The sequence below is a fragment of the Lactuca serriola genome, chromosome 9 (genome assembly GCF_051521515.1).
Source record: "Lactuca serriola cultivar US96UC23 chromosome 9, Lser_US96UC23_V15, whole genome shotgun sequence".
Taxonomy (NCBI): domain Eukaryota; kingdom Viridiplantae; phylum Streptophyta; class Magnoliopsida; order Asterales; family Asteraceae; genus Lactuca; species Lactuca serriola.
In genome coordinates, this window is record NC_136416.1 from 42,060,541 (window position 1) to 42,073,401 (window position 12,861).

Sequence of the window (12,861 nt, forward strand, 5' to 3'; positions counted from 1 at the left end):
TGTATAATTTCACACCTAGAGAAGAAGATTGGCTCTCAATTCGAACAGGCCACACTCCATGGGTTAAACCTACATGGACTATCCATGCACTATCTCATTGGTTTAGCCCATCCTAAATAACCATGGATCATTATCCCATACTATAAGAATCATTGATTTACATAATCAATCCCCATATATTTAATTATTCTCTTTTGATCACAAAATTAATTCCAAATTAATTCTTAACCAATACTAATTAAATAATATGATTTCTCAATAAATATATTATACTTATAATATTAATAAATCATAAATAACCTTATTATCAAAAGTCCATCCTATCAAATTGCACTGATGAAGGCAACCCAAAAGGACCATACTACAATCGGGTCAAGTACATCCCAATTATAGTTATGGGATTAGACACCAAATCCAACAGAAGGCGGCAGTCACCACCTCACGGTGGTGGTTATGAATTTTTTGATTATTTCGTCACCAGTTACAATTATACAACACAATATCTCAAAATACACACACACACAATAATATACACACACAACCACCCTTGTGGTGGTCGGCGGTGTTACAAGGTAGTAGCCACCACCTCACGGTGGTGGTGGTGGCTTTTCTCGTGAAATCCGGCCAAACAACACACAACATGCACATTAGTAGTAGAATCACAGACCCACACGTCCTTTCTTGGAGATCTGGATGCAACCACCCACCTGGTGGTGCACGGTGACAACATCAACAACACTAGCGGTCGCTAATGGAAAGAAGAGAAGAAGATGGTGGCAGCGGATGCAACAGTGGAACAGTGGTGCGTCTTCAACCGATGGTGGTGGCTCCTCCACGGTTTTCTTCTCCAGCAGGGATAGTCGCAGCGTCTGGCGATTGACGCTTCTTCGATCGACAACAACCGCAACAGTAGGGCGATTGTGACTCGTTCCTACTCACTTCCGACCGAAATGACGACATCCCACGTCGGTCTCCGTCTTCAGCAACTACGGAATAGTAGCAGTAGCAACACTCAACATGGTGGTGGTTTTTCCGACTCCAACAGCTGTGGCGGCGTCGGTGATGAAGGGAGGCATAAGGGTGGTGGTGGCAGCTGATGAGGTTACCATTAAGGGTTAGGGTTTGGGAAGGTGACGAGTTTATATACCCGGTCACATACAATTTCCCCCATAATTACATTTCCAGCCCCTCCTTATCAATTTCTTTCAAGATGAATCCATACTTTACCCTTTTAGCCCTCAACATTCCAAATTCATTTCAATTTAGGTCCAATATTTACCAAACAGCCCTCCGCTTTGAGAATCTTTTGCAAAACTAATCCATAAATTACCTTTTATTCATGGAATTACACTTAGCCCCCAAAAATCAAACTTTTGACATGTTCAGCCTTTCCTTCTCTAAACATTACAATTTAAGTCCCCATTTTACTCTTTAGTCCTTGCTTTCTAAACTTTATTACAATAAAGACCCCAAATTTCTAGGAATTATGTTCTTTAGCCCTTATGACACACACTGGTAACTTATTACGAATTTAGGGCCACTATTCGTTTATTAATTTTTATCCATTGATGTATTTATTTAATTTCAAACGGAGTGTTACAAAGAGATAATAGTATTATGTATGGTCCCTACGATAAATTTGGTAGACGATTTTCTGCAGCTTTATATACAAGAACTTTATCAAATTTGGAGAAGTATGATAGAGAATGGCTAGTATATTCGAAAGAGCTAGATAAGGTATTTTATTTCTGTTGTAAAGTGTTTAGATCATCTTACATATAGGGTATTTTGGGTGTCATTGAAATATTTGAAGAATTTGACCCGATTATCAAAGTGCATGTGCGATGGATCACAAGTGAAGGGCTTCATGTGCATTATCTTGGCCACCTAATCCAAAACGAACTAATAGCTTTGCTAGCTGAAGAAATTAAAAAAAGAACTTATCAAAAAGACAAAGGAAGCAAAATACTACTCAATCATACTTGATTGTACTCCCGATTCAAGTCATCAAGAACAGATGACTATAATAGTGAGGTATTTAAAGTTATCATATAATTCTATTACTATCGAGGAGTCCTTTTTAGGTTTTTTGAATGTTGATGATACATCTGGAAAAGGATTATTTGATATTACACTTGAGGAGTTAAAGTCTCTTGGTCTTCAAATTGATGATATGCGTGGTTAAGGCTATGATAATGGATCAAACATGAAAGGAAAACACCAAGGAGTGCAAAAGAGATTTTTAGATATAAATCCTAGAGCATTTTACACTCCTTGTGGTTGACATTCTCTTAATCTAACATTATGTGATATGGATAACAAGTGTGTTAAAGGAAAGAACTTTTTTGGATTCATCCAACGTATTTATACTATCTTTGCAAATTCTACTAAGAGGTAGGAAAATCTGACAGATAATGTTAAAGCTTGGAGTCTTAAGTCGTTATGTCAAACTCGTTAGGCAAGCCGGGTTGAGAGTTTAAAGGCTATTAAACCAAAACTTGTGTATGTACGGGAAGCTTTATTTCAAGTTGGAGAAAAATATAATGATGCTGCAACTGCAGGTGAAGCAACTTCACTAGCAGAAAAAGAACTTAGTGACTTTGAATTTTTGGTATCAACCGTTGTTTTGTATGAAGTACTAAACTGTGTGAATATTGTGATTAAGAAGTTACAATCAAATGCTATTACAGAAATAAACAAATTGATTGGGTACTTCAAGGATGATAGATGATCTGGTTTTTAAAAGCGATTGTTGAAGCTAAGGAGATTGTTATTGAAATGGGTATTGATCCAATATTTCCACAAAAAACGTTTGATTGAAATGAAAAAAAGGTTTGATGAGAGTTCAAGTAGCGAAGAAGTTTAATTTACACCTGAAGAGAATTTCAGAGTCAATTATTTCTTATACATTGTTGATCAAGCTATTTCTTCTCTTGAGACATGATTTGAACAATTCAAAGAGTATGATAAAGTATTTGGTTTTTTTATTTCCACATAATTTGAGGGGAATTGAAGATAAAGATCTTAAGTTATATTGTCATCGTCTTGAAAAAGAACTCAAGTTTGAAGAAAGATCGGATATTGATGCCGAGGAATACGGAGTTGAAATTATTTGAGACATTGGAAACCAATGAATTTAACAAATGTTTTGAAGTTTTTGAAAGAACTTGATTATTTTCCAAATGCAAGCATTGCATATAGAATATTGTTGACTATTCAGTAACGGTCATATCTATAGAAAGGAGTTTTTCCAAATTGAAATTTGTGAAATCTTACTTACGCTCCACAATGACCCAAGAAAGACTTAGCGGTTTGGCGAAGATATATATCGAGAATGAAATCTTAGAGAGTATAGACTACGAAAAGTTGATCAACAATATGTAATCAATAATGCTAAGAGAGCTTCAAGGATTGTCGATTAGCTGTTAGGATATGTTATTAGGGGTCGTTTGATAGTTGCTAACTGGGTTAGAGCTGACCGGGTTAGAAGTTGACTGGGTTAGAAGTTCTGATTGTGTCGACATCTGACTGAGTTTCTGTTGTTTGATTATCTTTCTAACTGACTGTAGTGAATGATGAACAATGACCATATTACCCTTGTACGTTTTGGCCCTCACTTCCTCCGCCTTGCAAAATACAAAATCGAGGTTTAATCAAGAATTGAAGTGTTATAACTTGTCTTAGTACCTATGATCAGATCTAATTTGGCTGTAAATGTTTACCACATAATACCTTTAAAGTAAAACGATGACAACAGATCATGTTAGGATTCATTTGTTTTAAAGTAAAATGATGACAACACGTTTGGTATGCAAAGCAAGACCAAGTTAAGCTAGTTTTCTGAAGTGTATTAGGAAATAGATATTTAGGATTCATTTGTTTTAAAGGCTATGAATATTATAGTATTGTTGATTACTATGCATCAGTTAACCCCCACAAATGCATCAAATCTTGTACAGTACGAATATACCAGCAATTAGAACAATCTATACTAATTAGTCACTCTTATAAGCAAATAATCGAACACTTGCTGTGCACTTTTTTTTCCTGCTCATACGACTACTACGATTCATACGAAACCATTTCCTTTAAAATACAAAATCGAAAATTCATAGAAAAATCGAAAAGGAACAGCAAAAATAGAGCAAATTGGGAAATATATTCGCCTGGTCAGAAGAATGATGGTCTCCGGTCGACTGGTCAGAGGAAGACGACGGGGCGGTCGCCGGTTGCAGTAGGTCGGAAGGTTTATGCAACAGTATGGAGATAACGTTCTTTCTCTATGGAGGCGGAGGAAAGAGACGGTGAAGAAAGGAGGCTGCAAACTAGGAAGGGTCGATGGAAGAAGGGAGCGTCTATCGTTCACGATGGGGACAAAATGGGGAAGTTTTCCAGTCAGTCACCTTCTTACTTAGAACCGAATCAACCAATTTTCCATGACCGAATCAGAACATTGGACAGGGTCATACATATTTAGCCCTTTATCAAACGGGCTGACCGGACCGAGTCAGCCAAAAGTGTTGACCGGACCTAATCAGCTACATATCAAACAAGCCCTTAGTCATTAAAATACTATGATTTCGCTATGTTTATTGCTATAAGGTTTATCGTCATTTTAATAAAAAATTAGTTTATGTAATTTAATTCGTTACAGTGTTACACGTTAAGGCCTAAGAGCCTTTTTTATCCGTTTCGTCATGGGCATTTGAATCCTCAGAACCGGCCCTATAGTTGCCCTTCAAAGTTTTTGTCAACAACAATATCAGGTCAAAGCATTAGGATTAATAAACTTGGACTTCAATGTATCGGATAAAAATAGAAAATGGCAACGAATTTGACTATTTTGACCCTGCTCGAAAATTATTTTTTAATAAAAGCATGAATTTGTTGTTCCTAAAACAAAGATATAATAAACATAAAGTCATTGTAACAGGGGATTAAAATCTAATAAATGCCAACAAATGTGTCTGTTTTACCCCTCCTCAAAAACTAATTTTAATTATATATATATATATATATATATATATATATATATATATATATAGGCTTAGGTTATTTTGTTTTTACTATGTATTGTGTGCTAAAATGCACAGATCTGGACCAACGGATGATATTAATCAATGGACATGATTTGAGAGTGTATGGTATTACAATGGAGTAACATGTACCATATAATCACACAATTTTTAGCAAAAGGGTATTTTGGACAATTAACTACATTTATAAAAGGAAATTTTCGAATAATTAGGGATTATTAATTCTCCTAATTTAAAAAAAATCTGAATTTTTTAATTAATTCAATTTCATTTTTTACCAATTATGTTATGTCAGAATATTTTTTGTTAGAATGATGCTCTTTCAGAATTTTATTCTAATAGAATATTATTTTGTTAAAATGATGCTCTTTAAGAATTTTATTTTAATAGAATATCATTGAAGAAAAACAAAATTTTTGAATCATATGTTGAAAAATAACAAACATTATAATATATTCTTATACATCCGAACTTAAATACAAATTCATACATATTCCTACAGACTAAAAACTTTATACATTTTAATATAATTATACATATTCTAAAAGAATATCAAGTTCTTCAACGCCTTCTTCCAGCCATTCCTATCACAAATACAACAAAAACTAATAATTGTTAAAAACATGTTACTTGCAATTAACTATCACTTAATATATTATGGTAGAATAAATAGAATATGACAGAATACATATAATACATTCTGGCAGAATACATCGATTTTATTCTGGTAGAATACATAATTTCCAGCAACATATTTGATTTAGAATGCATACCACAAAGTTCAAAGAGTAAATTAATTTGTATTGATGAAAAATAAAAAGGCATAAACAACATAGAATTGTATTCCATAACCGAAAGAAAAAAATATATGTCAGACTCAATAAAGCATAGAAACGTGGTTTTCATATAAGATTTGAAAACATTATTTTGTAAGAAAGAAGAGCATCCACATAAGAGAAATTGAAACTCATCAACTTGAACACATGAATAAAGAATGTTACTTACATTATAAGGCCCTGATATAAGAGCTGGAACCATACGAACTTACATCTTTTTCTATGCTTCCTTCTAACTTAAAGTGACTCATTAAGCAAGAAAGAACCAATTTTGGAATAAGTAACTGAAGTTTACTGAGGCATATTAACAAACAGTTGGTGTGCAAATCGGAATATCTTCAATTCCACCAACAGGGATGCCATTGTTTATGATATTCTTCTATATCTTTGAACCTAAAATCAAGAACTAGGAATTTAGAGAAAAATCGAACCATATAAAAATCTCAGCTGATTGGAATCGAGAATTTACAATTTATGGGGCTATCCTTGTCACTCTACTTTCTTCCAAATACCCACAATAAACATGATACCTGAATAAAGAAGATAACATGATACCTGAGATGCCATTTATGGTTCGTGGAGGGAAAACGAAGCAGAAGGGTTGTTGCAAAAAAGGAGCGGACCTCTCTTCTCACTGGTTGTCTTCTAGAACTCCGACAGGTAGAAGACAGAATAAGAAACAGGGACATACAATATTTACCAAACGAGTAATCTGCCTTAGACCTTCCAACCTTTCTTCTCTCCGGTTGTCTTCTACAACTCCGACAGGTAGCTCCGGCGAGTTTCTCGATCTCGCCCTCTCTTCTCGCTGGTTGCTAAAGAAGGCTGCAAAAAAGAAATAGATGTGCTAGGGTTGGAACGGAACAATATGCACGCCTATAAACGAGAACACAAATGACTAGGTCAAATATATTACTTGATTTCCTTAATTGTAAGATTTAAATTAAATGATTTCCTTAATTAAAAGTACAAAATGTCCTAAATACCCTTTAATGATTTATTATTTCTTGAATTCTCATTGGTGCATTTAGGCACACAATACTTGCTAAAAACATTTGAATCTAGCTCTCTCTCTCTCTCTCTATATATATATATATATATATATATATATATATATATATATATATATATATCCCTTGCTCCAAAACTACTTAATTAATCATATTATTAGCACAATATTTTTTCTGCCAGATTATCTTACTTTTTGTTTGACTTTAATAACATTTTCAGGAAAATGTCAACACGAATTGAAGTTTAAAATAATAGCAAAGTTTCAATACCTACTCTACAATAACATCTACTTCTGACTAAGAAGTACATTTTTATTTTTACGTGGGTATTGAAGGTTTGTCTGCGTTATTCAGTGTAAATATCATTTAAATAAAAAAATAGTTTTCATTTTGTCCACTTATTGGACATATATGCCCTTACACATTCAAGTTGACATATTTTTCCCTCTGGTTCTATTTTCCATATCTGATATGCACAGTCAAATTGGCATATTTTCTACATATTGGACACAATTGCCCTTACATAGTTAAAGTGATATATTTTCCACCTATCGGAGGTTTTACCCTAAAATACATTAATGTGTTACTTTCGGTTGTTATAATTCTTTGGAACAAATAACATTGTACTTTAGTAAGTCAACTTTTATTTTTCTTTTTTTTCATTAAAACATAAAAATAAATACTATTTAATGTTTTTTTCCCAAATGAAAAGCTAAAGGTGCACCAGGAATGGGAAAATAATGTTTGGGTTTATTTAATATGGTAATGTACTTTTAATTGTTATGAAGTTAAAATAGCTATTTTAATGTATGTTAATGACTTTTAAATTGCTATGGTAATGTAATTTTAATTGTTATGTTTGCTAATGGTGTAATCCCTATTTTAATAAAAGAATAAGTTTAATCTCCTATTGACAAGTGTCATACAATTAGAACACCTCATTAATGTTATATATCATTTATCATGCCACTTGTCAACCTATTAATTATTCATTTAAAATTTCAAATTTTAAAATTTTTCATTCTAATTACATTAAACTAATAATTGATTCTTTTATTTAAATTTCAAATTTCAAATTTTCTCACTCTAATTATATTAAATTAATAACATTAGATTGAAAAATAAAATAAAATTAATACATATTTTAAGATGATATAACTTCATGTATTTATTTAAATCAACGATTATAATTATATATAACTAAAAAAATATCTCTTAAATAATAATTTATTTAAAATAATTAATTAATAATTTTGATTTTTTATATGAAAGTTTAATTAATTTTATAACCGTGGTTCTCACAAGTTATAAACTAGTACATATATATAATTCTATGTTTTTTATGTGTTCTCCCACGCGGGTCATAATCTAATTGGATATTAATGCAAATCAAAATTAATATTTGAAATTTCCGATTTAAAGTGGAATCTATTTTTATAGGGCTTTTATATCCAGAAGTTAGATTGAATATTTAATAATCCAGATTTATAATGGAAAATTAAATGTGGCAAACATATCCGGAATTTTTAAACTAATAAGATGGTTATACCGGAAAGATTTCCCAACAAATTTTAGGAGAAAAATATGGAAAATGTCATTATTCAAATTGCGGCCAATAATTCAACTCTATATAAGTTACGGTGAAAAGTGAAACCACACAATCAATTTATTTTGAGTTTCGACTGTAATGGACGGCAGAGGAAACAGAACACCGGCTATCGGCATCGACCTCGGAACAAGCTACTCATGTGTCGCTGTTTGGAAGCATGATCGCATCCAAATCATCCCCAATGATCAAGGCAACAGAACAACACCCTCTTGTGTTTCTTTCGTTGATGGAGAACGTCTCATTGGCGATGGCGCCCTGAACAAAGCAGCCATGAACCCTGCTAACACTATATTTGGTAAACTTTTTTCTAGTTTTTATTGAATGCTGTTATTCCTATTACGATTAAGCATATATCCAGCAGAAGGAATAGTAAGAAAACAGCCAGTATTTCATGAACAAGGTTTAGCTTTCATTCCGATCGGAACTGGGAATGTTTGTTTGCGTATTCTGCTGCATATTAATTACTTTTTCTTTTAATATCAAACAATTAACTGTGGATGTACAGATGCTAAGAGGCTGATTGGAAGGAGATTCAGTGATTCCAAAGTGCAGGATGACATCAAATTGTGGCCTTTTAAGGTCATAGAAGGGCCTTCCGACACACCAAAGATTGTTGTCTCCTTCAAAGGTGAAGAGAAGGAATTTTTGGCTGAAGAAATTTCATCCATGATTCTTGGGAAGATGAAAGAAACTGCTGAGTCATACCTTGGAAAAGTTGTAAAAGATGCTGTGATAACGGTTCCGGCTTACTTTAACGATTCACAACGCCAAGCAACAAAGGATGCTGGAGCTATTGCTGGACTTAATGTCATTCGCATCATCAACGAGCCTACAGCAGCTGCAATTGCTTATGGTCTAGACAAGAGGTCTGATATTATTCGGAAGATCAATGTGCTTGTCTTTGATCTGGGTGGCGGCACATTTGATGTCTCTCTCTTGACCATTGCAAAAGGGAGGTTGAGATTTGCGTGTGAGAAAGCAAAAAGAATTCTCTCATGCAGTACTCAGACTTCAATCGACCTGGATTGCTTGCACGAGGGGATCGATTTCTCTATGAAATTCAGCCGAGCAAAATTCGAAGAGCTCAACATGTGTTTCTTCAGTAAATGCATTGAGACTGTAGAGACTTGTTTAAGTGACGCAAAGATGAAGAAATCGTGTGTAAACAGGGTGATTCTTTCCGTTGGGTCAACCCGAATACCAAAAGTCCAGAGTATGTTGCAGGAATTTTTTGAAAGGAAGGAGCTATGCAAGAGCTTGAACCCTGATGAGGCAGTTGCATATGGTGCAGCTGTTATGGCTTCAAAGTTAAGTGGTAACAATCACAAGAGTTGTCGAGATTTGTTGTTATTGGATGTCACTCCTTTGTCCCTTGGTGTAGATGTATTAGGAGACATATTTGATGTTGTGATCCCTCGGAACACTCCAATGCCTACCAAAAAATCTAAATTTTACGTTACAACTCAGGACAACCAAACTTGTGTAACTGTTAAGGTGTATCAAGGTGAACGAACCAGATCTACTAGGGATGAGCAAAAGGACCGAACCGGCCGGAACCGGCCCGAACCGGACCGGGGAACCGGCTTCGGCCAAAATCAAAAACCGAACCGGCCCGGCGGTTCTACCGGTTCTTGTCGTGTCTTCAAATGTTGGAACCGCTCCTTGAAAAATAGCATCATACGGTTCCGGTTTTTGCCGGTTCTACCGGTTCCGGTTTCTACCAGTTCCCGGTTCCAAAAATCCACAAAAATAACGTCCCGGTCCCGGCCCGACCGGTTCTATCGGGTTCCGGTTCCGGTGCCGGTACCGGTTCCGGCCGGTTCCCCGGTCCATATGCTCATCCCTAAGATCTACTGATAACCATTTGTTGGGGAAGTTCAGAATTTCTGAAATACCACCCGCTCCAATTGGAGTTATAAAATTTATGGATACTTTTGAAATAGATGCGAATGGTATCCTCACAGTCACATCGGAGATAATATCAACTGGTAAGACAGAGAAACTAAGGATTGCCAATGAAAATGGAAGACTCTCAAAGGAACAGATCCAAAAAATGGTAAAAGATGCTGAGAAGTATAAACAGGAGGACAAAGAATACAAAAAGAAAGCAGATGCACTTAATGCATTAGATGATTGCATATACAACATGAAGAAAAAGATAAAAAATATGGCGCATGGTAAGAGCTTGAGGGAAATGGAAAACGCCATTACTGACATAACCAAGTGGCTGGAGCATAAACAAACTGCATCTATTGTTGAGATTCAGCGCATGCAGAAACATCTGGAGTCAGTAGCGGACTTTAAACAAAATGTGAGGGATAACACACATGATTTTAAGAGTAGTACATCTAAAAAATTACACAATGCCGGGAAATTCTTCAAAAACTTTGTACTACGCTAAAAAGTTTAAAACCGGCCCCAGGTCTATATGCATGGAAGAGTTTTAGGTACGAAATATATAATGGTAGTGACATTAGTGAAACTGAGGTATCTTAGTTTTTATATAGTATTTTCATTAGATGTTTAACAGTAAGGTGCAAATTCTTATAAACCAATTAAAAATGCTAAACCAAGAATCATTTCGTAATTGTCTCGTCGTTGTGAAAATAAATTAAACATAAATTTTTGAATGCTATTTCAGTTGCTCACACGCAATGTAACTTGATTATGTGAAATTTTGTTTTTTTGACAATTTTGACTACCATCTACATAAGTTGATTGTTTAGTTGATAATATTTTACGGGAGCTGATTCGTACACAATAAGTTTTTGCCATATACAACAAAATTTTTAAAATAGACAATTTTACCGTTTCTCCCTTTTACACTCTACCCCCCTCCCATTCTAAACCCTTCACCACGTTTCCCACTCCTACGATTGGGATACGGCTCTTATATTCAACCATTGCCTCACCCCCTTCTCCCATCGTCGCCTCCCTCTTGATCGGCTACCATCGCCGCCTTTGACTTGCTCAACAGTTATAGCCGCCTCCTACTTTCTCCACTGCATCGCATTCGTCCACCAATTGCCCCTGGCATGCTCCACAGGTAAGCGCTAATTGTGTTTTTTTTTTCTAAAATTTTGAGCGTTTCCTATTAAATTCTGATACGTAGTATTTTTTCATCCTGTTGATGCTTATGATAATTTTATCAATACTAAACCCACATAATATGTTGCGGTATTGATTTAAATGCTCCTGTTTACTAATGTTCCTGCTGATAATGATTTTATCAATATTATCATCTGTTAATGCTCCTGTGTGTGTGTGTTAATGCTCGTGTAATTTATGGTGAAGTCTCACGTGGGTGTTCCTTGAAGAAACAATATTTTTGCAAAAACAATAGCTAGCATACGTTGTATTTTTTTACATCCTATTTGTTAAAGGCTACTCATAATTATTTGGTTCATTCAATCTTGAAGGTTTTCTTATTAAATTAATTTTAATAATTTTCATGTTTTGGGTTTAGTATTGACAGCATACGCAATCGAATATGTTTTGAAGTGTGGTTCCAAATAAACTGGTTTGTAATTAGTTAATGATGATCTGCTTATTATTTAATTGCTTTCTAGATTTTATAAGAATGTTGATTACATAGCTTATTCATGTTTTGTGATTATATGTTACTAAATTTCTTAATGTGTATGTGATTATCTAATAGATGACAACAGAATCGAATACTGCGATGCAGCAAGAGGAAAAAGTTTATTTAACTACTTCGAAATTTGACTCTTGTGATGCTTTAGTAAAAAGTGTTCGAGAGTTTTATTATTCTAAAGGATATGGGATATCTATTCGTGGTTCAAGACAAGACAAACATGTTATTTTGCAATGTGACAAAGGTGGTTCATATCGAGATATACGAGGTATTTCAAGCAAACGGAAAAAAACTACTAGATCCCGTTTAATCAATTGTCCTTTCAAGATTATGGGCAAAAAGTGTAGCGATGGACCAGATGGTGCTTGGATTTTTAATGTAAAGGACCTGTCACATAACCATGAGCCATCTACCGACATCTCCGGGCATCCATCGTTTCGTCAATTACCACCGGAGAGCATAAAAAATGTTAAAGAAATGACCAAGAATTCCCCCAGGGCAAATTCTTTCATCTTTGCGTCAACAGACCCCATATTTACCAACAATCTCCAGAACTATATATAACGTGAAGAAAAAAATACGAAAAGAAAATTTAGGGAATCAGTCCATGATCAATGCATTATTTAAGGAGCTTGAAGAATGTGGTTTTACATATGACATTTCACATAATCCGGAGGGGTATATATCTCGTTTGTTCATTGCACATCCTTTGTCGATTAAATTGATAAAAGCCTTCTCTGATATCTTTGTGATGGATTGCACCTACAAAACCAAT

General features: G+C 34.6%; 1 protein-coding gene across 1 annotated transcript; it reads left to right on the top strand.

Moving 5' to 3' along the window:
• The first annotated feature begins 8,569 nt into the window (after positions 1-8,569).
• Positions 8,570-12,650, top strand: LOC145075602 (heat shock 70 kDa protein 18-like). Its single transcript, XM_079021793.1, has 4 exons — positions 8,570-8,786; positions 8,997-10,005; positions 10,337-10,802; positions 12,150-12,650. Exons 1-4 carry the CDS (start codon positions 8,570-8,572, stop codon positions 12,648-12,650), a joined length of 2,193 nt encoding a protein of 730 aa, XP_078877919.1.
• The last annotated feature ends 211 nt before the right edge of the window (positions 12,651-12,861 follow it).

Coding starts and splice junctions, on each gene's coding strand:
- LOC145075602 (XM_079021793.1), top strand. CDS start 8,570: ATGGACGGCAGAGGAAACAGAACACCGGCTATCGGCATCGACCTCGGA. Junction 10,006..10,336: donor GTGTATCAAGGTGAACGAAC/CAGATCTACTAG, acceptor ATGCTCATCCCT/AAGATCTACTGATAACCATT. Junction 10,803..12,149: donor TAGCGGACTTTAAACAAAAT/GTGAGGGATAAC, acceptor ATTATCTAATAG/ATGACAACAGAATCGAATAC.